Here is a 25,855-nt window from a genome sequence, read left to right as displayed (position 1 = left end):
GCGATTTAGTTGCTGATCATGTGTAGACAGCCCGACTCCAGCAGCTTATGATAGAGCCTGAGTAGATCCCTCGCTGCCTAACCTACGCTCAAAACTTATCTTACCTTCTCCTCTTGTTTCTTTTCCTCCCTCTCTTTCCCACTCTGCTCTTTCATTCTTTCATTACATATTTTTTCTGCGTTTGATCCCACCATCCTTTCTTCCTGCCCTTTTTTTTATTTTTTATAAGTTTTTCCACTTTCTGTTCCGTCTCCCTCACTTCCACACGTTGTGCTCCCGATCCTCCCCTCCATCCACCACCCATGCCTCCACACCTCTTCCCCCTCCTCTTGTTTGCGTAGGCCTGACCAGTGAGGGCGATGGTCAGGGTGAATCCGAGGTTCTGGATTGGTTAGAAGAAGTGGAGGAGGGCGGCTCTGATTGGTTAAACGGTTTCTTCACTTTCCTGTACGGTCTGATAAACCCCCTGGAGCCCCTGGAAGAGGAGGAGGAAGAGCAGCACAGTGCCTCAGGAAGAGTCGTGGAGGCGCAGGAGGAGGACGAGGATGAGGGAGGGGTCAGAAGAAGAGGAGCAAAAGATGATGGGAGTCAGGGGCAGAAGATCGTCATAGTCGGCCTCCATAACCAATAGCCTCAGGTCGATTATCCTTTTAATGCACTTGTTCTCAGCCGAAGGGCCTCGACTTCCAACAGCCCCAGCTACAGCGCCTGGAAGACTGTTCTGCAGTATTTTCTCTGCTTACGTTTGCAGGTCTGGGTATCTTAAACCAGCCAGCAGCTTTGGATATGAATATTTCCAGTCTAGCCTCTTGCTGTGGGCTCTGTTCAGGTGTGAATGCACACAGAATGCATTGTAAAATAAGGACAATACTTTACTACATTTACCAGGTGTAAATGCAAAGGTCCCAACATCAGATGTCATTACCCTGATGATGTCTCCAGATACAGACTGCATGTTATTACCAGGCATTGGATTCGTGTAACTGGCACTGAAGGTGTGAAGGATTGCCTTTTTTAGATTCATGAGTATATATTGAGCCACATCCTTCGAGTTCTTGTGTATTCTGCAGGAATCAAGCTTCATGTTGTTGTGTTTGTGTGGTTGTCTTATGCCATTCCTCTGCTCAGCAGCAGCAGCAGCAGCAGCAGCAGCAGCAGCAGCAGCAGCAGCAGTGTCTATCTGTTCCATTCTCCTCATTTTCCTTGAAACAGAATAAATACAAACATCTTGCACTCACAGTAGTTGACGCCTAAAACTTGTTTAAGTCCAAAGTTCAGGTTTGTGACTCCATTTGTAGAATCAGTCCATTGTGGTCATTTCAGTTTGTGCTGTGGGTCAAAGGTGAGGAGTGCACTGCAGTGAAAGGGTGTGAGTGTTTTAAGAGTCACAAGTGATGCAGAAAGGAGGCGAGTTTCATTCATCATGCTTAAATCTGCTAATCGCTGCTATAAGCACAGACAGCTGAAAGCAGCTGCAGGTGTATTGTGTGTAGTTTATATGATAGAGGGTGTGTTTTTTCCTGTGTCAATAAGTTTGCAGTGAACTTAATGGCTGTAATGAAAGCTTGGGATGACACCTGATGTAGAAACAGGCTAGTCCTGCTCTGGGTGGAGTGACTCCAGCATTGAGAACTAATCTACATGATGCAGCTCAGATACAAACACTAACTCTGAACATTAGAAACGTTTAAGCCTTTTAACATCATTTTAGAGCTGTACTTGTAAATTCACAGCGGTCATGTCACTCGACTGACTGCATTAAAAGTTGTGGAGGAAAGTTATTGTGCTGTGTGGCAAAACCTGCTTTTAATGTTTCTCATTTGAGTTGTTGGATGAGCTGATGCATGTCAAATGTTGATTCTGAGGAAGTAATAGTAGATCAAATCTGTAATTGCATTGACTTGCATGTGGTGTAGAATGGCCTATTTATTTAGCTCATATGGTTATGTATTTATATTTTTTTTCTCTATCACCCATGTGTGTGTGTGTGTTTGTGTTGATATAAACCCCAGCTAAGCAGAGTGGAGTACATGAGGAGAGGAAAAGAAGCAAACACAGAGGTACCACATGTCTGTGTAGATGAGTCCGCTGAGCTCACTGGGTCACTGGGACAGAGCAGGGACATCCTGCCTCAGTTTCCAGCTGCTTCATAGACTCAATTTGGTGTCCTAACTTCAAAAGCCTGCAGATGTTAACTCTATGACTGTTTTAATTGTTCAGTGTCAGCCAGCATATTTGATTAATTGCCTCTCAACATAAGGAGACAGGACTAACTCATAGTTCAAGTGTTTTTTTTTCCATTTTCTTGCCTTTTGTGGTCATATTGTACTTAATGTTAATTTTTATATCTCCTATGGCATAGCATGCAATAGATTACTGTTCCTCTTCTTTAAGATTCATTTTCTTGCGAGGACTAATTCCATACAGCAGTAATTTACAGACATTTTTCTAATTCCTTTACTCTAGCTAATTACTGTCAGAGTAATAATACACAAATGCATCATCCCTGTGTGTTCCCAGTCCAACCAGAACTCTCAGAGCCTAGGTTCAGGAGGAGAGAGAGGACAAAAGCAGGAACCAGAGGAACTAAGTATCTGGCAGGAATGAGATCAGCGTCTCTAGGCCTAGGTGGGCTGCTAGCTTTGGTCTGTTAGTATGAACCATGGGTTGCTTGTACAGTGTGATGTAGTGGTGAAATTAACAGTGGGTCATTTATGACTTCCAGTTGGTGATCATCAGTTATCAAGTTACATTTTTTTATTATACAAATGGTTAATTTGTTTCCTTCTGAAATGATTAGTGAAAGGTCCTAAAAGTATGTTAAACTGTTGAAATTGCTTTATTCTTCACTACATCTCTTGGTTTACCATTTTGCATAAAGAAGCCCTGCATGGTAGGTGTTGCGACTGTGTCTGCAAGCTTTACTTCTACGGTGGCACAAGTAATCATGTCGCTTTTCAAATGTGGCTCAGATTCTGGCTTTGAATCCAACAGGTCACCACTTAGTGCGATACCTGGCTGGAGTTATAGTGTACATAGCTGAATTTGAGTTTTGTCTAACTAGTTTGCTTGGTTGTTAACGACAGCAGTGCGTCTTCTGCTGCAGAAAGCCAGTTTGGTTTGTTTGCTTTAGCTTCAGGCTGAGATGAGCTTGATGTGTTGGTTCAAGTAGAGCTAGCAGTAAATAGAGCTGTTTAAAGGGCTGTGTGCAAACACTGCAACTGATATTGGACTGTTGGAATGATGAGCAGTAAATGGGCGGATTGCTTGATCGTATATAACCACACAGCTATGACATGTGAAACACTCCAGTGTTGTAACTCCTGTCTTGTTTTTGTGCGACATCAGATGAAAAACCTGGAGATGCAGCCAGAGGCGCTAAGAAAGGTATCACCATGCAGCTACTTGCATGAAGCTGTGCTGTGCTACAGTGTGGGTTAGACTAATGGATGAAATTTCAACTACTCACAACTCATTGTGGTCTGGATCCAATGGATTGTTTGTTTAATTTAAACAAACTAAAACCCTCCAGATATATATTATAAATGAAATACTGATTTTTATAAATGAAGTAGTGAGTTATTAACCCATTTTAAAGGGTTGGTTTGTGGAAATTTAAAGATGTTTGGCCTAATTCTGTGCTTGTGCTTCATGAGTGAAACCCTTTGTTAAACCTTAGCAGTGTACCGGAAGCTACCAGAGTACCTTAATTTTAGTTAATCAAAGAAATGACCTTGTTGTACCAGCTAAGTGAATCAATCACTAGGTTTGTGTTTTTAGTCCTTTAAGTTCTCAGTCACTACTAGCTAGCTTCAAACTAGTAATTTACTATATCAGGGAGGACCATTAAAACTTTGTAAATGTCTTATCTAGAAAGCACTTCAGTAATATGTAAATTCATTGATAGGAAACATCTGTGGCACCGTCATATAAGAAGCCACCAATTCTTTAAACTGGAAGTGACTGTTAGCATCACAAGCTGTAACATAATTTCCAAAAATAACAGTTTTAGGAATCAAAAGTTAAAATAAACTGAACTGCCAATCCTTTGTGAATGTAGGTATAATTTTGTTTTATTTCTATCTGCATACCTGGAGAAATACGTGTGTTTTAGAGTTAGTAGTATTCATGCAGTTTACAGTGATGAAAATAACAGATTATGGTAACCAAACCAATGTCATTTGGTCATTTATTTTAACATTATTTAGTCAACGTTTGGTTAGATATGTCGACCGTATTCCGTATCTCTTTTACTCTTCGCTGAGAGGGTCAGATGTTAGCAAGCTAACGATAACTTTGTCCGTTAGTTCATTCAGCTAGCTCACACAACTGCTCAATCTGGCAGTTAGTAGATGTACATATTTATTAACACCTCCAGTCTACATAAGACTGAGTCTGGCGCAACCAGTTTTAATTAGTGATGCGTAACTCTCTTCTCAGTAAACACTTTTGTTAGAAGTTTGAATTATGACTAGCTGCTGAAACTGGCTCAGGGTCTAAATCCTGGTCTATGCTGGTTTACACCAGTTTTAAATGAATTTGAACTCTTCACTGTTATCTACAAAGTCTATTCACTGCTTTGAGGAGAAAGGAAGAGAAGTATGACAAGGACCTGGCCTCGAACTGGTTTTAACTGACGCACAAACGTGCACCAGCCTGCCTGATGTGTGGTAAATTACAATAACAGAGTGCATTTCAGCATGGCCTTCTTCCCATGATAACTCATTTTACAAGTGGTGAAACACAACAGTGTTATTGGTCATCCATCCCAGGAACCTTTCCAACTAAGGACGCAGGCTTGAAGCTTCGGGAGGCTCTAAAGCAGCAGCTGGCCATCATCCATGAACGCGTGGAGGCCAAGAAGCTGGCCAGGCTGGCTCTGGCTGAGGTCAGACAGCTATTGGCTAAAGAGGAGGAGGAGAAGGAGCTGGAGCTGGGGAGGAAGGAAATAACAGCCAAAGTGAAGGAGAGGGTGGCTGCCAGGTTGAAAGTGGAAGAGGAGAAGATAGAGAAAGAAGAGATGGAGAAAGCTCTGGAGAAACTAAGGAAGGAAAAAGCAAAACATCCGGATGAGAAGAAGGAGGAGAAGGAAGGGGAGAAGAAATCAAAGAAAGAGGGGGAAAAGGAGGAAAAGTCAGAGAGAGAGGGGGAGGGAAAGAAAGCACAGGAGGAGGACAAGGGGAGGGGGAAAGAGAAAGAAAAAGGCAAGAAAAGCAAATCTGAAAGAGGAGGCAAGAATTGAAGTCAGAGAACTATATTGATCCCATAGGAAGCCAGCCTTGGGGATGGGTATTGAACCTCAGTACTTCCTGAAGAGTGCCCCTAATGCCAACTATCGAACGCTGACATCAAACGTCTGTCAGATTCAGTTACTTGTTTACTTATTCTTCAATCAGGCAGTCCTTGATTTACACAACATTTAATATTTGAGAAATTTGGCTTTTTTAAGTAAGAAAAGGTTCTGTAAGCAACATCTATATTTTTCAAAAGAAGGTGTGTATTGGTACTGAAACTCAGGTATTGGCACTGGTATCGAAAAATGTCAAAACGATACCCAGCCCTACATATAGATCAGTGACTTAGATTTAAGTCATGGTGCAAATGTAGGCTACTTTATCACCTATTCAAATAGTTTTACAAAAAATAAAAGGTATACAAATTAAAATGCATTGTAACCAATAACAACAACAACAAGGCGATAAAACAGCTTTTCTGGTGAGGATAAAGAGAAGTCACTTTCCAGCCTATGAATTAAATATATTGAATGTGTGGTACTGTTGTCTGTGTTCTGGAGCTAGTTAGTTTTTCAACTAGCAAAACCGATGAGGGACCGCAGTGACATATAAAACCACAATTGCATAGTGAGCAGACACCATCACTCTACAACTAAAGTACTGTGCTGGAAATTAGCTTCACTGTGGGGCTGTGAACTAACCATTTGGGAATCACTGGTTTAAGAGTTGTTAGCCAGCTGCCGTTTTTCTCTGTCAGTCTGTTTTTAATTACAGGATGAGGGGGGGGGGGGGATGGAATGGTAGGGACGAAGGGGAGCAATGGAAAATGTTCAGGGGTTAGAAGAAACACTGCAAGAGTTTCTAAAGCAACGATATCAAGTGTGACGTACTTTAGTGTTCATGATTTTCATATTTAGATTTGACTAGATTAAAATCAATGGGTCCACCCAACCCTTCACTTTAGAATTTATGAAAAAGTTTTTCTTAATTTAGGAAGTCTTGTGTATTTCATGAATGTTATTTTCTTGTTTTGTCAATAAAGTTTGTGAATGCCTGTAGATGCCCCTTTTTATTTCATGTGTGAAGGCCAATGCCTTGTGTTTCCATCAGAGTGTGTGATAGCAAGGTGACAGGAATGGATATCATATTATGAATCTATATGATCTCAGATCATCATCCCGTTCAAACTCTACACTTGGGATAACACAATTACTTTCCAGCACACCACATTAATGACATCGCATTTGAAAATTGTGTCTGTTGTGTTGAAATGTAACACAAATATTTTTCTGTCAGCTGAAGTCATAACACAATGTGCCAATATGATATTTATGAGATATTCAATTAAACTTCAAAGAGTCAGCAAAAGAATACCCATGCCTTTCTCAGCTGGTTTGATCAGTGTGTTGGTTTATGTGTATGAAGTTCACAATGTTATACAATGACTGTCTGTTTATCATCACATACATGTGCCACAGTCCAGCAATGCCAGCTAGACTACTTACTGATGAACTGCATCTGCCACACACATTAGTGTATGACATCTCTAAATCTAACACATATTTAAAACCCCAGTCACTCAATATGGGCTGATATTTTTCAGCATGCACTCACACACACACACACACACATATATACATGTACATATCCTGTGGCTATACTGTACACATACATATGTTTCCTGCCAACAACCTGTGCGTCATCTCATGTAGGACTGAAAGAGAAAGCCGTCGTCGTCACTTCCCGTAGCGAAGAGGCCGCCGCCCCAGTGGAGACTTCTGCTCCTGAACCCACACCAGAAGGTACCACACATGTTCATTATGCACACATACTCATACACACACACACACACACACACACATTCTCTCAACTGGTGTGACAGGAACATGTTGATGGTAGATAATGGGTGAAGAGGGAACACAGGTGTTGCATGGTAACAGATCTCCACAATGGGATTGAGCTCATCCGTTGGTGGTATCAGTGTCATAGCAGCCTGATATGGATATCAAAACCTCACCCTGGGGCTCCAGTTAAATGGCTCTGTGTGCATCATACGCATATCCTCAGTATCTATAAAACTTCAAAAATATTTTAGAGTGGATGAAGGCATAATTAAACTAACAAATAGGCTCTTACATTTAATTTATTTTGATAACGACACAAACTTTGTCAACATGTAGTCTCATTAAAAAAACAAAACAGCCTAAGTAAACAGGTCTTTTCACTTAATCCACTTGATTAGACCTCCAGTCATTACTGTGTGGGTGGGGAGAGACTGTGCTCCACTGACATCTGATTCATCCGATGATTTTTCTGTTGGTTTTGTTGCATCTGCTGTCCGGCTGCACCTTTACTATTTTGGTTCACTCTCAGCGCTGTTTTTTTCCACTGCAGCAGGCAGCTGTTTTCAGAGAAAAAGCTCTAAAAAGCCACTTTACACTACCTGCTCAGCACCAAACGGCAAACACACACAGTTAGCTGTAGACTAGCTGGTGAACATAGTGGAGCATTTAGCAGCTAAAGAGCCAGATATTTTTCTCAGGAGTTGGTAGAGAGTAAAAACAGAGCTAAAAGAGAGTGAATATTGGACTTACATTCACCAGGTGGACAGAAACACGACTCCAAAATGAATGATAATGTTGCTCCGTAACTGCTGGATGTGGAAATAAGCATCTGTTCGCTAACAAGTTAAAAGCTGATATGTCAGTTTTGTGTTCACAACTTGTTTCCGTTGCCCCCAAGTGGCAAAAAAAAAACAGTTGTTGCAAGTTAAATCATTTTAATTGGTACATGTAGTTTGATCTCATGTAATTCCCAGCATAGCTTCACCAAAACACAACCTAAGAAGAGGTTTAATCAGACAGAATAAGTGAAAACCTTCATAGCTGTGTTGGTGTGCTGGGCCTTTAATGATGGCACTGCATGGAAAGATGAAGTCAGAAAAATTGAAACCAAAATAAAACATAAAAATCAAAACAAAGTTAAAGCAAAGCTGTACAACTTATTCTGCTTATTTCCTGGGAGATTGCAGTTGATTTAGCTGTAATTAATAGATGTGAAATATTCAAAGTTTTATCAAAATAACTCTGTTTAGACAATCATATGTTTGTCATTAAAATTTCACAAATAGCATGACACCATGCTCCGTAACATACAGACAAACGCTCCAAATCAAACAGCTTACTGTAAGAATCTGCTTAGCCAGAAAAAATAAAGAGCATTTTAGATATCAAATACCAACATTTTGCATTACCAAGATATGTCACCATATGCCCATTTACATACATTCATTTTATTTCATCATGCCACTCTGTCCTCAGCTGTTGTTGAGCCTGATCCAGTGCCTGTGGAAGATGTGATCGAAGCTGCTGTAGCAGAGGAAATTGCTGCTCCACCAGGTACGTGAGTGTGTATGCCTCAGTGTGACTACAGTGTTAGAATATGGCATCCATCAGTGCAGGCAGACAAGTAATAGACGCAGAGACGTTAGATAAGTTACATCCAAATGTCTAGTTACACTACAGTGTGTATAAAGGACTCTCTCTCAAGGGTTGGTGTGAGTTGCCTCCTACAGGATGGACTCTGATAAACATACTGACATATTGCCAAGCTGTGGTGTGAATCTGTACAACTCTCTGCTTCTCCTCTCCAGAGCCTGAACCTGAGGTAGCAGCTGAGCCTGAACCAGAACCTGAGGCTGAACCAGAGCCTGAACCAGAGCCTGAACCAGAACCAGAGCCAGTGGAGACTCCTGAGGTTTGTACAAACCAGGTTGAGTGTTAGAAAACCCTCAGCAGACCTCTCTCTGTCTTAATCCCTTTCCACGATCTTCCCTTCTCAAGTTGAAAATGTAAAATCAAATGTACACAAGAAGTTGAGAGGCATTTAGTCCTTAAGGGACTCTGTTATAAACCCGCACACATGCAAGTGTGAACCTGTTGTTGACATGTGGGTGGTGTATTCCTTTTTCAGGTGATTGAGGAGGATCCAGAGGTGCTGGAGGAGGAGCTTCCTGCTGTAGAGGAGGAGGTTCCTGTGGAGGAGGCTCCTGTGGTGGAGGTATGTAGTTTTTGTTACTGTGTGTTGCATCATAGTTGCATGCCTATTTCATACACACTTTGCTACGCTGGCAGATGGAAACATTTTAATCTTAGAGTTTGGTGGGATGGAAGTGGTAGAAAGGTCTCTTATCCTCTCTACAGGATAAAATAAGTCATTTGCACAAACTTTGCACTCAGCATAACAAATACTAGTAAACAATCTTAATTTCCTTGTCAATCTACCAATTTTTGTCTTTATAAGCAATATCTTAAACCTCTTACAGTTGTTTGTCTCTCTTTTGTCCAGTTTTGAACTAATCTACTAATTCTAACCTGTGCCACCTATTAGAGAACACAAAAGAAAATCTTTGTTTAAAACAACTAATGCTCAGATAAACATGAAAACATCTCCAATAAATTTAAACTGGTAATACTTTACTTCAAGTCCCCAGTTAGCATTTATAAGCAGTATATAAACAATTAATAAATGATTTATAACACACAAAGGACACAAAAGGACATTTTTAGTGTTTATTAATGTACAGTATTTATCAGCAATTATAAAGTGTGAAGATATATTTCATATATCACAACTGTAAAGTCAAGTCAGTTTTGTTTAAAAAGCCCAATCTCAAATTTACAATCAGTACAACATACAACACCCTCTTTCCAACAACCCTCAGAGCGGATAAGTAAAACCTCCCTAAGAATAATACTTTTTAGGCAGTTTATCCCAAAAATATAGTAAACTGTGTTTTACTATAATATATGGCTTATTATTGTAAAACTGTATTTCTGCTGTTTAACTCTCATATAAAGAAGTAAAGTAAATTCTGGTAGTCTTTCTGTACACTCTATAATTGTCTGAAATCAGTCAGCTGTATCGTGACTGTCCTCCAGTTTGGCTGCCAATCAGACCTCTAGCTAATTAGCAGAGAAGCTGCCTAAACCAGAAAGGGCCTGTTCACTCGAAGGGTAGAAAAGAGGCACTGTGTAGTCCACTCTTTTACAAGGAAACAAATGAATACTGTTGCAGATTTAAAGTGTTCCTTGAGCACACGCCTGGTCAAATAGTACAGCCCTGTGCCAGTATGACACTACTTCTAGCATGACCTGGTATGGTTGACCTCAATATTTTAAAAATGATAATGACACAAGAACAAAAAATGCTGTTGATCTTTCTGATTCTCATAATCAGATTTTTATGATTGAACTTTAGTTTTGATACAAAGGCTTGTGCTTAAGACCTTCTGACCCCATGAAAGTTGAACATTTATTAAATGTATTCCTACTTGTTTGTTTCTTATCTTTTCCTAACCTTTGGTTGGTTTGATTGATTTCAGGATGCTCCAGTTGAGGAGGAGGAGGCAGCAGCTGAGGAGGTGGAGGAACCAGCAGAAGAGCAGGCTGTGGAGGAGGAGGCTGTTGATGAAGCTGTGGAAGAGCTAGCATCAGAGTTAGAGGCTGCGGTGGAGGAGGCTGCTGAGGAGGTGGCAGCAGCTGTAGAGAGCGAGGAGACCACAGAGGAGGCAGCTCCTGTAGAAGAAGCTGTCGAGGAGCCCGCTGAAGAGGAAGCAGCTCCCGCAGAAGAGGCCGTTGAGGAGCCCGCTGAAGAGGAGGCAGCTCCTGCAGAGGAGACTGTCGAGGAGCCCGCTGAAGAGGAAGCAGCTCCTGCAGAGGACGCCATCGAGGAGCCCGCTGAAGAGGAGGCAGCACCTACAGAAGCTGAGGAGGAGGTAGCAGAAGAGGAGGAGGCAGCTGCTGAGGAGGAACCTGCTGATGAGCCTGCTGTAGAGGAGGCAGCTGCTACAGAAGAAGATGTAGCAGAAGAAGAGGAGGCAGCACCTTCAGAAGAGGCTGTAGAGGAGGTAGTAGAAGAAGAGGAGCAGGCACCACCTTCAGACGAACCTGCTGAGGATTCTGCTGAAGAGGAGGCAGCTCCTGTAGATGAAGCTGTGGAGGAGGTAGCAGAAGAGGAGGAGACAGCTCCTTCAGAAGAGGCAATAGAGGAGGCCGCAGAAGCAACTCCAGAAGAAGCAGTGGAGGAGCAAACAGTACCAGGTAGAGTCACAATTTATTAGTTATCAACATAAACTTCATTTCCAACTATTTTGATGGTCAGTTAATCAATTTGAGTCATTTTGACAAATGACTCAAAGTGACCCCAGCCTCTCTGGTGTGATGTTTTTGAGTTTTGTGGTTTGGTTAGTCTTCTACAATTGTAAAACAAATATATAGATTTTGGACTGTTGGTTGCACAAAACAATTTGAACATTTGAAGATGTCACCAGGGATGACTGAAGAGCATTTTCACCATTTTCTGACATTTTACAGACAAAACGATTAATCAGTTTGATTATTCAATTATTTGATAAAATAACTGACAGATGAATCAGTAGTATGCCCAGTACCAGTTTAACATTAGTCTTTGGTATTGTCAGGATACCCAGTTTTTGACAAATACTAATAGTGAGCTTAAGATCTCCTCCAGACATTTAAGACACATGGAAATACTGCTTGTAATAATAGTGTCTAATATGTTTTATTCACAAAAAAGTTAAAATATGCCATTAATAATTCTTTAAATGACATTACTCCATCTCCCTCATCGAAAAATCCAGAATCTATGAATATGCAAACATTTGTCATTTCAAAAGTTCAACTATTTGACACAAGATGTTTCCACAACACTGTTGTGCAAGTTTCATACTTAACCACGATTGGCTCCAAATTTTTCAACAATTGAATGTGAACAGGGATTAAAAAGCCAGACTGCAGCTGTCCAGGAGAAATACTCTCCAAGTGTTCAGTGGAAATGGATTAACTACCAAGAACCTCACTAACTAAGAAACTTCCACTCCTGCCTGATACCAAGCTTGTCTAACAGTAGATAAAGTAGCTTTATCAGCCAGTCATAACTTAACGATAACTGAACCATCAGGACAGATTAAAGTCCAGGAGACTCATCTTAACTATCAATAATAGTATTTCACATACTGTCAGTAGACCAACGGCATTATTCAGAGAAATGAGACTTTATTTTCTCCCACTGTTGAGTCACAAGACATCTGCTATCACTTCACATGGTTTCTGCCAAGGTGTTAGCATGGAGTGCTGGAGCTGATGATACAAAGATGATTTCTTGCGGCGGTGTTGTACAAGTGCTAAAGTAATGTTTAAAAGAATTCTATTTTCTGGAGCGTACAGTTGTTCATGGTTTCTTTTTATTCCACAGTCACAGAGACAGATGAAGAGGAGGTAGCACAAGAGGTAGAGGAGGCAGCAGAAGAAGGTGAGTACACACACACACACACACACACACACACACACACACACACACACACACACGCTTGACATCTAAAGACCCAAATCATCTAAAGGGTATATATGCACAGCTGGGGTAAAAGCTTTGTTCGGGGATATCATCACATCATGTTTAAGATCTTTGGTCTCACTTCACATGTGTGTTTCTGTTTGCAGCAGCAGATTTTTTCGAGACAGAGGAACAGATTCAGGATGAGCCCACAGGTAAACTCTACTTCACTCTTGTTATGATAGCTTACACATGACCTTTAGAGTCATGACCACACTAAGGGTCAGTTTATGCTCCAAAGGGAATAAGTTCATACGACGTGTTGTCTGACCTCGTTGGAAATCAAATGTTTATAGTTGTTCTAAACGGCCACACTTGAGGATAATGAAGACATTCAGTGTTGTACTCAGAAATAGTTGTGTTAAGAATGAAAAAAGACATTAAAGGTGGCTGTATACTCCTTCAGACATGCTTGTCAGATGGTGGAAAAGCCCATTAAACCCCCTTCACCTGCACCTTTCCCATAGCAGATAAGGGGGGGGGGGCTGCTCACGGCTATTTCTGTAACTTTCTGAAACGGACAAGCCGACCTTCACACCCACTTCACACATTGATCGGCCAGCTGTGCAAGATGTGAGAAAGGAGTGAGGGTTTGAGCTTCTCTCTCTAGCTCTCCCCTTTTTCATTCATAGAACAACTATTTATGTCACTTTTCATGTCAACAGCCAAGTGCAACACTATGCTTGACTTCCAGGAGAGACTGTCTAAAAATATGCACCGTTATCCCCGTATCTGAACGATAGTGCGTCTCCCTCGTCCCCAGAGTTGTAAAGTTATGACACATTATGTCATACAGGGGTAATGACATAAGGCCAGAACAGCTGTTAGCATGTGAATGTCTGCTATCTAATATCTGCTGTCAATGTGTAACTGATAATCGCTGCACTTTGGCTGCTTTTACAGATGAACACACTATCTGTTCGTTTTGTTACTAGAAAGCTTGTGAAAGGACAATTCATGTATGTTTTTCTCCACATGTTCCCCCTCAGACACACTTATACAATACATCATCAAATACAAGTGCAAGATCAGAGACTAACACACTGAGAGATATTCTGCCCATGAGAAGACTAAGCATCATCCTGTTTGTGTTTCCTATAGAAACGTAGAGGCTGCCGCGGTCGCCGTGGTGACGGAGCAGGGACCCACTGACGTTGCATCAGCACCATCTGAGCGTGCTCAGAACGATGCATCTCTCCACCTCCAGAGAAACGATTGAGTTGTCATGACATCACTCGCCTCTCTCCCCCCCCATCTTTCTCACCCTCCCTTTGTTTTCACCTTCCTGTTCAATTCCTTTCAGTGTAAATGAGTCGGATAATGGATGAATTGTTTACTAATATGGTACTCCTGTTTTTACCCTTCTCCTTCTTTTGTTCACCTTTTTTTTTTTTTTATCTGAAGCAGAGCACCCATTTCCATTTTTGTTCAGGGTGGTTTAGTTCTGTGTGTCTGTGACCAGATGTGAAGTCTATGTGCTCTACTTGTACAACACGTCTACCCGAGTCTGTATCTGCAAGAGCTGAAAAAGTTAAACCAGTCCGGAACTTTATTTTGAAGTCTCTCAGTGATGTAGTTTGGCTTCCTGGAGCCAAATTGTGTTGCCAAGCAAAATAAGGCCAGAGCTCATAACTGAAAAGCCATCCTTTGGCAGTTGCAAAACCGTCTCTGAGTTTAAAGGACTCCTGTCCACCTGGTGACTCATCAGGTTCTGAAGCTTCACAGATTCAAAACTCAGCTGGAGCAAAAAAACAAACTAGAAATCTTTCTCTGAGCACCTTGGGTGGTGTTACCCAATCCCTCCTTCTAACAGAATCAGCTCTGTGGAGGCAAGAAAACAACATTTCTACTTTTAGAAATCAAATCAGAGTTAAATTTCTGTCCCTGTTTTGCAGTGTAACTTCAGAATTTAGAACATCAGCTTTAAATTCAGCCGTTTGGTTCTGGTCTCAGTGTTGTAGATTCTATGCAAAACTGCCGCGATGTCCCTCACCCCCTCCTCACCCCTCCTCACCCAGCCAGTTTATTTACCACTCAGTATGCGTCGACTCCAGGATGAGCCATATGCTAGCACGTTCACAGAGAAAGCTGTGTGTGTGTGTGCGTGTGTGTGTATGTATGTGTGTGCGTGTGTGTGTGTGTTTTGAGTGTGTGGATGTATTCCTTATGTACCCCATGATGACAAATCTTTTACTAACCAATCCCTTCTGTGAGCCGTAGATGCCGTGATGTAGTTTTGGAGAGTTTTTTTTTTTTTTTCAGTTTTGTTCTGTAACTATCTGTACCTCTGTCTGCGTGTGTGTTCTGTAGATTTCTAGCTTTCTTTTTTTTTTTTTCTTTCATATTTCCAGATAATAAGTTTTAACTGAAGTTGAAACTTTAAACTTCAACTCTTTTAGTTTAAAACCTTAACTGTGATGAAAATGAGGACACCATGGATGGTGCAAAGCTGTCTAACCAGTGATACATGGATCCTTTTAGCAGGCTGCCTGATACTGAAGTGTTTTACCCCTGTGTGATCCAGATCCCACTTCTGTCTCCACCGCTTCAGTGTGGCAGATCTGTAGTTTCTGGCTCACAGAGGGTTAAATAAACACACAGGTGTCATGTTCCTTTGGAAGTCCAGTCTAAAAATAGCTTGTTTTTGTTTTTTCGCAAGCATGGCTGGATTAACCCACTAGGAGGCCTCGGGGCACAAAATGAGCAGTGAGCCCCCTTTAACCCCCCTGATTGTGGTAATGCTGTTAAACACAAATTCATTAAGGAACATGCACCATGTCATTTTGACACAGGTAGATAAGATGGCGAATAATCCACAACCTGCCTAATTTGATAAATGTGCATACTCAAATCAACACGTAATGAATCAGGGGCTTTTGGGATCTGGTTTGGTGATCCGGCCTCGGTCATGAGGCTTCATCAATGTCAAAACTTCACTGCCTCATTCTCTCTGCTCAAAAACTTAATAGCTGTGTGTTTTTATTTTCTTTCTTCGAGGGAATTTGTTGTTTCCTCTTCTTTTGTGACATCAACATTTGTCTTGTGTTTTTTAAAAATGATTGATCCATGATAGCAGGGCGTCTGCAGGCCCAAACCACCACAGCAACATCTTAACACCTCATTCCACTGCAGAACTGCCGAGTGAGCATTTTATATCTTAATTAGAAGGTGATGGCCACATTCCCTGTTGTTAAGTGTGCATCACCTTGTACTGGATGAGAGATATTGGTGACACTAATACAGCTTTGGGAAATTGGGTAGACACCCTGAATAACACATTTCTGATGTGATACTGACAGTAAACAATATGTAGATGATATGTAGGAATTGATTGCGGAACAACACTACTGTTTGTGGTAGGAGTGGAAGATTAGGAAAAAACATTAAAAAAAAAAAATGTTTGATTTTGAAGTCTCAGTCCCACTTTGTGTCTCTAGTCCTCACATACTGTAACTACTAGTCTGTTTTTTAGGGATGCAACACATTCCAGTGGTGTGCAGTAGCTGTTTTTGTAGGATGTCTTTTTTTTCCCTCTGTAACACTAGCTGGGTCTTTTCTACTTTCTAACACTTTGTAAGTCATTGTGAACTGTAAAACCTTTTTAACATTGAAGATTACAATCTTTACCGAGAGAGCTTCTAGATTTTTAAAATGAACATTTTTAAAAAGGACTTGGAGAAATAAAAAAATCTGAAAATGCTTTAAAAGCTTTTTTACAAAGCCATAAGCTGCTTGTGACAGGCAAGTTTAGGGAGCTGTGCTACTTCAGGACAAACTTTATTCTCTTAAGAATACAAAAACCACAAGCAATAAAATAAAACGGCAAAGCAGCCACACTGCAGCAGCCTGATGAAACCGATGTTTGTTTTTTCATTACTAATCTTTGATCAGAAGTCATGTACATGCTGTAAAAGGTTGTGATGCGTGGGCAAAGGAGGTGGCGGTTATTAACTTACAGTATCTGCTGAAACACTACAATAGCTGTTCAGCAGCCTGAACTCCAGTCAGTTATGGAGAAATATTGCTGTTGGCTAAAAACTGCCCGTCCCTTTGCCTCACAGTGTCGTCTGTCAATCATAACCTTCAGTCTGCAGCTGTCCTGTAGACGCTGAAAATGGTGATTAAATTATTGTGAAGTAATGATGATAATAATGGATTGTGTGAAGGAGAGTTGAAGTGTCACAGTTTTCTGTAAATGATCTGTTCTGGGAGCAGCAATAAAAGGTTTGGGACAACACAGCGGTGACTGCAGTTGTTTTATTTATACACTTTGTCACACATCACTCCTGCTGCCACTCTTTTCTATTCATGTCCCACAGAGATGCCAGTTAAGTTAGGCTGTATTCTGTATGCCTGTGGCTCAAAAAACAAAGTATGTATCACAAATTCACAAAGTTCTTTACAATATAAAAATGTAAATACCAGGTACTGTAAACTTACTGCCTGTACAATTTATAGGCTGTGTGAAAGCAGTATGACTCAACTTTCTGCAGTAACAAATTTGGCCACAAGGTGTCACTATATTGCTATTTACTCACTCAGCACTCTATCAGTGTTAGTCAGGGAGACAGTGTGGCACCATCATGCATAGCAATCCATCATGATAGGAGAATTAAGACAGAAATATAATCATTTATTTTTTATTTCAAAAATAATTTTGGCAATATTAGCTTTATTTGCAGACTGTGCACTGATTATTTTATGATAAATATCTTCTATGCATAATTAAGCATCACAATTGTAGGATCATATGTACAATTAATGTACTGTACTTCCAAAAGTTGAGTTTACAGCCGTAAGTTAATTTTTTTTTCTTATTCTTTCCTAGAAGTACTTTTCCAACCAAAAAATGGTGCTGAGTCCCAGACTTTAATCCGGTTCACCTGCACTGAAACTGAGAGGTCTCCAGCTCGTGGATGTATTATATCTATATATATGATTTTATTATACATTCATGCTCCAGTTGCGTCTCCTAGATCACTGTGCAATGTATCCAATGTTGAAAAATCCAACATTCTGATTGGCCTACAGACCTCATGTGACATGCAGACAAAATGGCGGACACGGTGGCAGACATCTTGAACCTCTGCAGTTGACAGGAAATCACATGACCTTAGCAGCGGAAGTTGGTCTTTGTGTCGTTTTTGTGTGAACATCTGCATTGCATATGTGTGTAATCCACTTTTGGCAGAAAAGGCGAGAAGGCGAGAGGACTTTACAGCAGTAAGATACAAAGTCTATTGAGTTGTGCTGAGCAAAACTCGGGAGAGACCCAGCAGCCATCAAGGGGGTAACTGGGACTGAAAAGTGAAGCCGATGCAGAAGTGCCTTAAACCTGCATTCTTTCTAATGGCCAGCAGGGGGCGACTCCACTGGCTCCAGGAAGTAGTCCGATTGTATTGAAGTCTATGAGAAAATGACCCTACTTCTCACTTGATTTATTACCTCAGTAAACAGTTTTCTAATGAGTTTTTGATCTCAATCGCTAGTTTCAAGTCTTCCTCAATACAGCATGATGCTCATTTTGTGAATTATGGTCCTGTTTAAGGTAAAATAGATGATCAAGCAGCGTATGCTTTAGGCATGGCTACTTGTGATTGACAAGTTGCTACCACGGCTACAACGTTGATGACATAACATAACCATGGCGTAACCCCAGATTCACAGAGTATATATGTAACGGCCGCTATTTCACAGTGTGTTTCCAGTACATGAAAATTGTAATATTTTGGTTGCCTAAAAAAGTGTTGTTCAGCGTTTTAGCTCTGTTATTCGCTAGCAAAAATTAGCATTTGCATTAGCATTAGCACAGTTAACCATAGACTGTAAATTCACCATGCTAACCAAGCTAGCAGCTAGTGATAGTCAGTTCCACCCTCTCGTCCAAATATGGCCACTCCTGGCTCCAAAAATCCAAGATGGCGATGGTCAAATTGCTAAACTCGAGGCTTCAAAAGAGCAGTCCACAAACAATGGGTCACATCACTGATTAACTGGCTGTAAAAGTCGAAGTGAAGCTAAATTATCTCAAGACATGCCTGTTATCACAAATCACTAACATAACTCACATGTACAGATGATCAAGGTTTGTGATTTCATTTTAGTTGTTTATGTCATTTTGTCATATTAACTGTGTGTCTCTCTTCTTTTCCTTCAGTTCTTTAGATTCAGACGCCACAGCAGCGCCCCTGAACGCCCCCTTTATAGCGGTCTGACAGCGACACTCAGCAGCATGTTGGTGCAACTGCAACTGCATTTTTTTTAATATAAAAAAGCTGACAGAGAGCAAAATCACAGTTCTTTTTGTTTTTATTAAACACTTACTTTGGCAATGTAAACGCATATTTCATCAGTAGCTCACAGGGTCTTACAGTTAGGCATAACCTACTCACATTGTTCAATAAATTGTTTATGAGAAATTGTCTAATAAATAAATTTGATTTAAACATAAAACATGTGAAAGAACTGGCGACCTTTTCCTTATTCAATTAACTTTATATTGGCCCATTTTCAATCTTTACTAGTTGCAAACTTCTCATTTAAATATTTTATGAAGCCTTTAAGAGAGTCAATTGACTTTCAAAATATATTTCTGATGAATAATTAGAACTTTGTGGGGTTTTTTTGTGGTTTTTTTTAAAATCCGTGCACTACTTTATGGGAAAAACGACAAAAACATTTTCCGCTACTAAAGTCACGTGATTTCCTGTCAACTGCGGAGGCAGAGATCCAAGATGTCTGCCTCCGTGGCTGCCATTTTGTCTGCAGCTAGTTAATTTTGGGCGGCCCGCGGGAAGGCGGGGTTGGACCGCCCACATCCACCACCTCCTGAAATAAAGAGGCGCTCGATTAGTCGATGTTAAAGTCAACATAGCTTGCTGCAGCCCAGCCAGGCGCTAACACATTATCTCCAGTCGAAGGTAAACACACCAGGGACAGAACCATTAACACAGAAGAAATGGTTTTAGGCTATCAAAATGTTTGTTTTTATCCTCGCTGAATGACGAGGTTCTCAAATTAGTAAATTCAGCAATAGTCACCTGTCTGCTAGAACATGGACAGAAACTCCTGTCATGTTGTTTCAGCTCTTTATAAAAACTAACAAAAGAAACCCTACAGAGAGGAACCTGTTAACTGGGGAACGGCTACTTTTTTGCAGCATTTGGTCTGTTTTGTCCAGATCTTATAAAATCAAAAACAGTAGCTGTTTTGCAGTGTATTGTGACGTTTTTCTTTTTCTTTAAAGTCCTACACACCACTGACGCTAGTGTGATGTATAGTGATTGGGCACATCAGTAGCTCATTCACAGCTCGGTGAAACTATTTACATAGAGCTGCGACTAACCATTATTTTCATTATCGATACATCTTATTGATTATTGTCTTGATTAGTCGATTAATCGTTTACTCTATGAAATGTTAGAATCTAGTGGAAAAAACGCCACAATTTTTCCAGGACCACAGTGATGTCTTGAGTGTGCTTGATTTGTCAAATTTCCAAGCGGCAACCCCGCGGAAGCGCCAGAAACTGTAGTTCCTCGAATGGCCACTTGAATCAAAGAACTTGTATTGATAAGAAGTGAAAGCTAATTGGTCGTTCCATTGCAACATCAGCGCACAGCAGCAGAGCTCCACCTCCGCCATGTTGAGCTGAATGCCACTAACGAATCAAAGACCTTAATGACACCAGTAAAACATCCCGCCTACAAAGTGCCGTACAAAAGTAAAACAAAATTCTTTCTATTCTATTGTCATATAATGCCTCTACCGAACTGACCTGTGTTGAACAATGACAAAAATATTATAAACATGCATACTATTATAACTATTTACTTACTTATATATTACATTTATGAAAGAATCAAAGCAGAAATCATGGGTTCAGATTTACAAATTCTGAGTGTTCCAAATAGAAAGACATGACACAACAACTTTTTGCCCTGCTTCAGAGAGGCAAAAAGTGAGCAATGGACATAAACGGAGACTAGAAAAATCCAGCATTGTTGGGATTTTGAGAAACCAGGCAAACTTTTTCATGTCGAGGACCTCCAAAATAGATGCACAATAGACCACAGACCCGTGTTTGAGGGCATTTTGTCTGGAAAAATCCCCTCTAAGAAGATACATGGGATTTCTGGTTTTGGCCGTGGTATCAAAACAGGTATTGAGAGTAGTAGAACTTCAGAGGTAATTGTACTATGATGACATCACTAGTATATACTATATACTATACTATAGTATATGTAAGTGTCATAAAATTTACTAATGACTTATTTTGAGAAATTCGCTATTGCGCTTCTGATTTGGCTGTGAGATACGCTGATTTTGGGCACGTAATATGTGATGAATTTGAATGAATGTGATGGTGTTTTCAGTCCAAAACGGCGTCAGCGCTACAGAAGCGCCATCTAGTGGCGGTTGTCAAAAAAGCACCAGAGTTTCGTCTCTTGTGCTTCTATACTCTTTGCCCGCTCTTCAGAAACCAATGGGTGACATCACGGTGGTTACATCCGTATTTTTTACGGTCTATGCAAAAACCTAAAGATATCTTATTTATTGTCATATATGACAATAACCAGCGGGAAATCCTGTCATTGGAGCAGCTGATATAGAGAACATTTGGCATTTTTCCTTTTTGCTTTAATCAATGAATTGACTAATCGTTGCAGCTCAAGACTAGAACTCTTATAACACCCAAAATCAAGTCACCCAAATGTTTTCTACTTTCCAAAAGGATGACTGTTAACAGGATAAAAATCCAAATAAAAGACTGAAACAATGAAGTAACTCCCCCACAGCAGGAAAACACATTTCAGACAATAAAATTCCTCTCGTCCCTGCTGAGGGAATCCTGCAACAGATTGTGAAGTCCTTTGATCACTGCATGGGGTCACCTACTGACCAATCAGAGCTCTGCTCACCACGAGGAGATCAGGCCAGTTCTAATGCAAAGACTGAGCTTTTCCACCAGTGAAAGTCTCAAACTTTGCAGATCTAATGATGTCCAGTAATGAGCTGTGTCTGACCCCTGAATACACAGGATAAGCTGCACCAGTTAACCACAGATGGCCCACACCAGGACTGTGTTGCTCCAGCTAACTGTGAATCCATCACTATCACCAGCACTTTGTTTAGTCTTCGCACTCACAGTGTGTGTGCTGTTGCGGTGTGAAGAAGGCACGTTTGCTCATTGTTTCCAGCTAATTGTCGTATAATGTGCATCCAGCCTGAAAGATCATTAGCTGAGACGACTCCCTGGAGTGTGAATCAAGTGAGCCTTGAGTTCAATTTGTTCTGTTGAAGGTTTGAAATCCATGACAGTGCATGTGAGAGCTATTCAGAGCTTTCATCCAACCAAGGTGACGCAGCTCTAAAGGAACAAGTTGGCACTGAAAGTAGAAGAGATGCAGAGCCCACATCATCATCATCATCATACAGTAGAAAAAGAGAGGCTGCCACACACAGAAGCTCTTAAACTATTATATGAACAGACTGATTATTCCTTTTGGAGTTATGTCTATGTCAGGTAACAATACATCCCTCGTCCCCAGAGCTCAGCACAGACAGGAAATAAGTCTGCCACGTTTAAGAGGGGAGGAAGAGGACACTTGAACTCTGTATGAACTTCAGCAGTGTATGTTCCTGTCCAGTGCGGCTTGCCTGGTTCATATTTCCATCATGTTCCATGTATTAGAAGGGTTACTGTTTGGAGCTACGGTGTTATTGTTGCTGTCTATCAACTGTGTTTGACAGGAAGAGACGAGTCCAGCTGAGGAGAAAAGGAACATCGGCCTCTTTTGTCCCAGCTCAGGACACCTGTGTGGGAGATGAGATCTTCACTAGAGGTGAGAAACATTCAACTTGTGTAATGTTAAAGGTTCAGTTCATCCAAATCACCAAAGTTATTATCATAAATGTCACTTTTTAGATGAATCAATTAATCATTTAGTCTGTAAAATGGTTATTGATTGATTTTCTATCGATCCACTAATTGTTTGGCACTGAAACCATCTGTGCTGCTGTGGATGTGGCTCATAGTTCCACTATCATTTCCTAAAGAATTTGATCCATTATCATAACTGACACTTGTTTACTATCCTTACTTTATCATGAAATAATGAACAAGGCAACATCTAGAAACTGCTAGATGCGTTTAAAGTTACATTCAGATTGAACCTATAACTAGCTAGCAATGTTTGCACCAATCATGTGTTTGTGTGTCTGTGTTGTTTATGTGACAGGAACTCCAGCAGAGCTGCAATGATTAATTGCCAACTATTTTGATTCATTTTTTAAGTAAACAAATGCCCAAATTCTCATTTCAGCTTTTCAATGTGAATATTTTCTGGTTTCTTTAATCATCTATGACAGTAAACTGAATATATTTTGGTTGTGTACAAAACAAGACATTTGAAGACGTCACCTTGGGTTCTGGGAAACAGGGATAGACATTTTTAACCATTTTCTTACATTTTATGTACCAACAACTAATCAATTATCCGAGAACAATCATTGACAGATTAATCAATAATGATGAATAATCGTTAGTTGCAGGACTAAACTCAAATTATTTGCAACACCTTCTATTCTTTCTGTTGTGGAGGTCTATGGAGAGCTGGAGCTTGATGGCTTGAGTTTTGCTCTGACATGTACAGATGTATGATAGTCTAAATTATGTCCGCTGATTTAAATCAACAAGTGGATCAAGAATGAATTTTGAGACATAGGAAAGTATCCAAATATCTGTCAATGAGGTCTTTCACAGTGTTTCAATTTTTAAAAAAATCCAACTTCTAACATGTTAACAACAAAAATGCAGGAAATATGAAGTTGTCTGAATAATCAACAAATTCATTGGATATGTACTCATCTATTAAATAATGTGGGAGACTTTCCAAAACATTCATACATTTTTCTTTTTTTTTCATGTCATTTATCTTGTTCCACCATTGCACCTCATTTAACCTCCATATCTTTGCCTCTCTGTTGCCTTAGAAACAGTGTCGCAAAAACAAACCCAGACCTTACAACTGTCAGCAATGTGACAGAGCATTCACATCAGCGCAGCACCTGAAAGACCATCAGAAGATTCACAGTGGAGAGGGACTGCACCACTGCGAGCAGTGTGGGACAGTGTTCACTCAGATACACACCTTCAGATCCCATCAGCGCGTTCACACCGGAGAGAAACCGTTCCAGTGTGAGCAGTGTGGGAAAGCATTCAGTCACCAAGAGAACTTAAAAATCCACCAACGAAACCACAGCGGGGAGCGACCGTATGAGTGCCAGCACTGCAAGAAAACATTCAAGTCACCGGCAAACTGATCCGTCCGCTTACTGAGAACACAAGTATATCCACACTAGAGAGAAATTGTACCCTTGTGACAAATGTAAGAGCACATTTAGTTCTGCTGCTTCTTTAAGGCAACACAAACGTCTCCACACCGGGGAGAAACCGTTCAAGTGCCAACACTGTGAGAAAACCTTCATTTCTGCAGCCAAGTGCTCGTTACATGAACGCATCCACACTGGGGAGAAACCTTACAGCTGTGATCGCTGTGGGAAGACCTTCAGTGATTCGTCCTCATGCAGGAGGCACAAGAACAGTCACACTGCTGCCAAACTATCAGTGTCAAGAATGTGAGAAAACCTTCACCAGTTTAAGTAACCTGAAGATACACCAGTGGGACTGACCTGCTCTAACCCTAGCCAGAACAAGGGATTTACTACTTCCTGTTGGGTAAAAATATAATGAAATGTCCCTTTTTTGAAGTTGGAGTTCCCAGTCAGGAGTATATCAACCCCAGTTCTCCATGTAATGTCCTAACTTGACTGTACACTTTAAAGCACGGTTTGATTTTTAGAATATCATGTTTTTAATCAATTGGCTTACACATAGAATGACATACTCTGTGAATGTGATGTTGTAATCAGGACTGGGCATCTCTTTTTTTCCCCAAGCTTGGGGACAAGCATGATTTAAAAGCTGGCAGTTTTCTGTATTTTTCTTATTGTCAACAAATCCCATCAACAATGAACTGATCTACTAACATACATAGAAAAAGCTATTTTTACACACTGTGTATTGCTGGAAAAATCACCTGTATTAACATCATATGAAAACATAAGCCTATGTGATTATGTGAACAGTGTAAAAAAATGATGTTGTGTGTTACACTGGGTGACATGTTCTTTCATTATGAAGAATATGGGCACTGCAGGTTATTTAGAAAGGGCTCCACAGACTGATAATAGCACAGTTACACAGATCTGTTACTGACTGACATGTGGCCACCAGATTTGGCCGCCAAATGCTGACAACCAGTTCTTAAATGTACTGACTTAACTAATGGTGCAGCATATGCATGTGATCAATCAGACCTTTTTTATTTATTTATTTTTTATATATATTACTTTTTCTTATTACTGTTAATGTAATCAGATCCAGACAGACAGTAATAGTTATGTCTTTATTGGCATTTTTTATACAACTATAAATTCTACATTGTATACACTGGCCTCTCTTTTCTTTTATCAAATCTGTTAGATACTTTATATGCTGAATATTTATTTGTTTATTTCTTTTAAAAACACAGATACAAATCTGTTTATGAACACATTATATCAATTATATTTGTTGCTTTTTGGGAAAATTTACAGAAAACTATATTCTGTCCAAGCCCACAGGAGAAAAAATATTTTAACCACAAAGTACAATTTAATACAACATAATAAACTATGATCTGACAGATGAATAAACACCCACATTTGATTGCAACTCAACATTCTAGCTTCATAGAGGAAGAGCTGTTATATTGTTAATGGGTTTTATATTATGTATCAGTTCTGACTGCCATTTTATAATACAGTGGAAAACAAATGACAGAAACTGTCAGCGCCATCTAGCCTCAAATGACAGTAATTACAACATTATGTACAACATGGTGTCAATGTTACTGTTAATATTAGACATGAATATTTTAGGTTTTAATATCAACATTATTACTGATATCACATCTGATAATAGATATAAATTCTATATATCTTGGTATCAATAATGTAACTAACATTTACCCATCTTACTATAATTTAAATCTTTGACCTAAATTTTTAACCATTGATTTTTAAATGCTCCATTATTTCAGTTTTCAAGGTTTTACTATGGTATTGTGTTCTGAGTAAGACTTGATTTTGATTGAAGCAAGACT

At 40.1% G+C, this 25,855-nt stretch overlaps 1 protein-coding gene and 1 long non-coding RNA gene across 6 annotated transcripts in view; both read left to right on the top strand.

The window, feature by feature from the left end:
* asph (aspartate beta-hydroxylase) overlaps window positions 1-16,884 on the top strand; it is a 31,115-nt gene extending 14,231 nt beyond the window's left edge. For 2 of the 5 annotated variants that reach the window (XM_042428673.1, XM_042428674.1), the window contains 7 exons: window positions 6,947-7,036; window positions 8,555-8,632; window positions 8,887-8,990; window positions 9,207-9,293; window positions 10,618-11,335; window positions 12,510-12,591; window positions 12,624-12,693. In XM_042428673.1, coding sequence (XP_042284607.1) covers window positions 6,947-7,036; window positions 8,555-8,632; window positions 8,887-8,990; window positions 9,207-9,293; window positions 10,618-11,335; window positions 12,510-12,591; window positions 12,624-12,678 — 1,214 coding nt within the window. In that variant the 3' untranslated portion in view covers window positions 12,679-12,693. Of the gene's footprint in view, window positions 1-6,946; window positions 7,037-8,554; window positions 8,633-8,886; window positions 8,991-9,206; window positions 9,294-10,617; window positions 11,336-12,509; window positions 12,594-12,623; window positions 12,694-12,754; window positions 12,803-13,748 lie in introns of those variants that run through there. The other 3 variants (XM_042428672.1, XM_042428671.1, XM_042428675.1) reach the window with 3 other exon arrangements.
* Window positions 16,885-19,426: 2,542 nt separating this feature from the next.
* LOC121908689 lies at window positions 19,427-22,416 on the top strand. Its single transcript, XR_006099298.1, has 3 exons — window positions 19,427-19,567; window positions 22,199-22,281; window positions 22,401-22,416. It is a non-coding gene; the product is annotated as an uncharacterized LOC121908689 (long non-coding RNA).
* The last annotated feature ends 3,439 nt before the right edge of the window (window positions 22,417-25,855 follow it).

This window comes from Thunnus maccoyii, chromosome 12, assembly GCF_910596095.1.
Source record: "Thunnus maccoyii chromosome 12, fThuMac1.1, whole genome shotgun sequence".
In the NCBI taxonomy this organism is placed as follows: Eukaryota; Metazoa; Chordata; class Actinopteri; order Scombriformes; family Scombridae; genus Thunnus; species Thunnus maccoyii.
The sequence above is the reverse complement of the archived record's forward strand: the minus strand, read 5'-3'. Positions and strand labels throughout refer to the sequence as shown.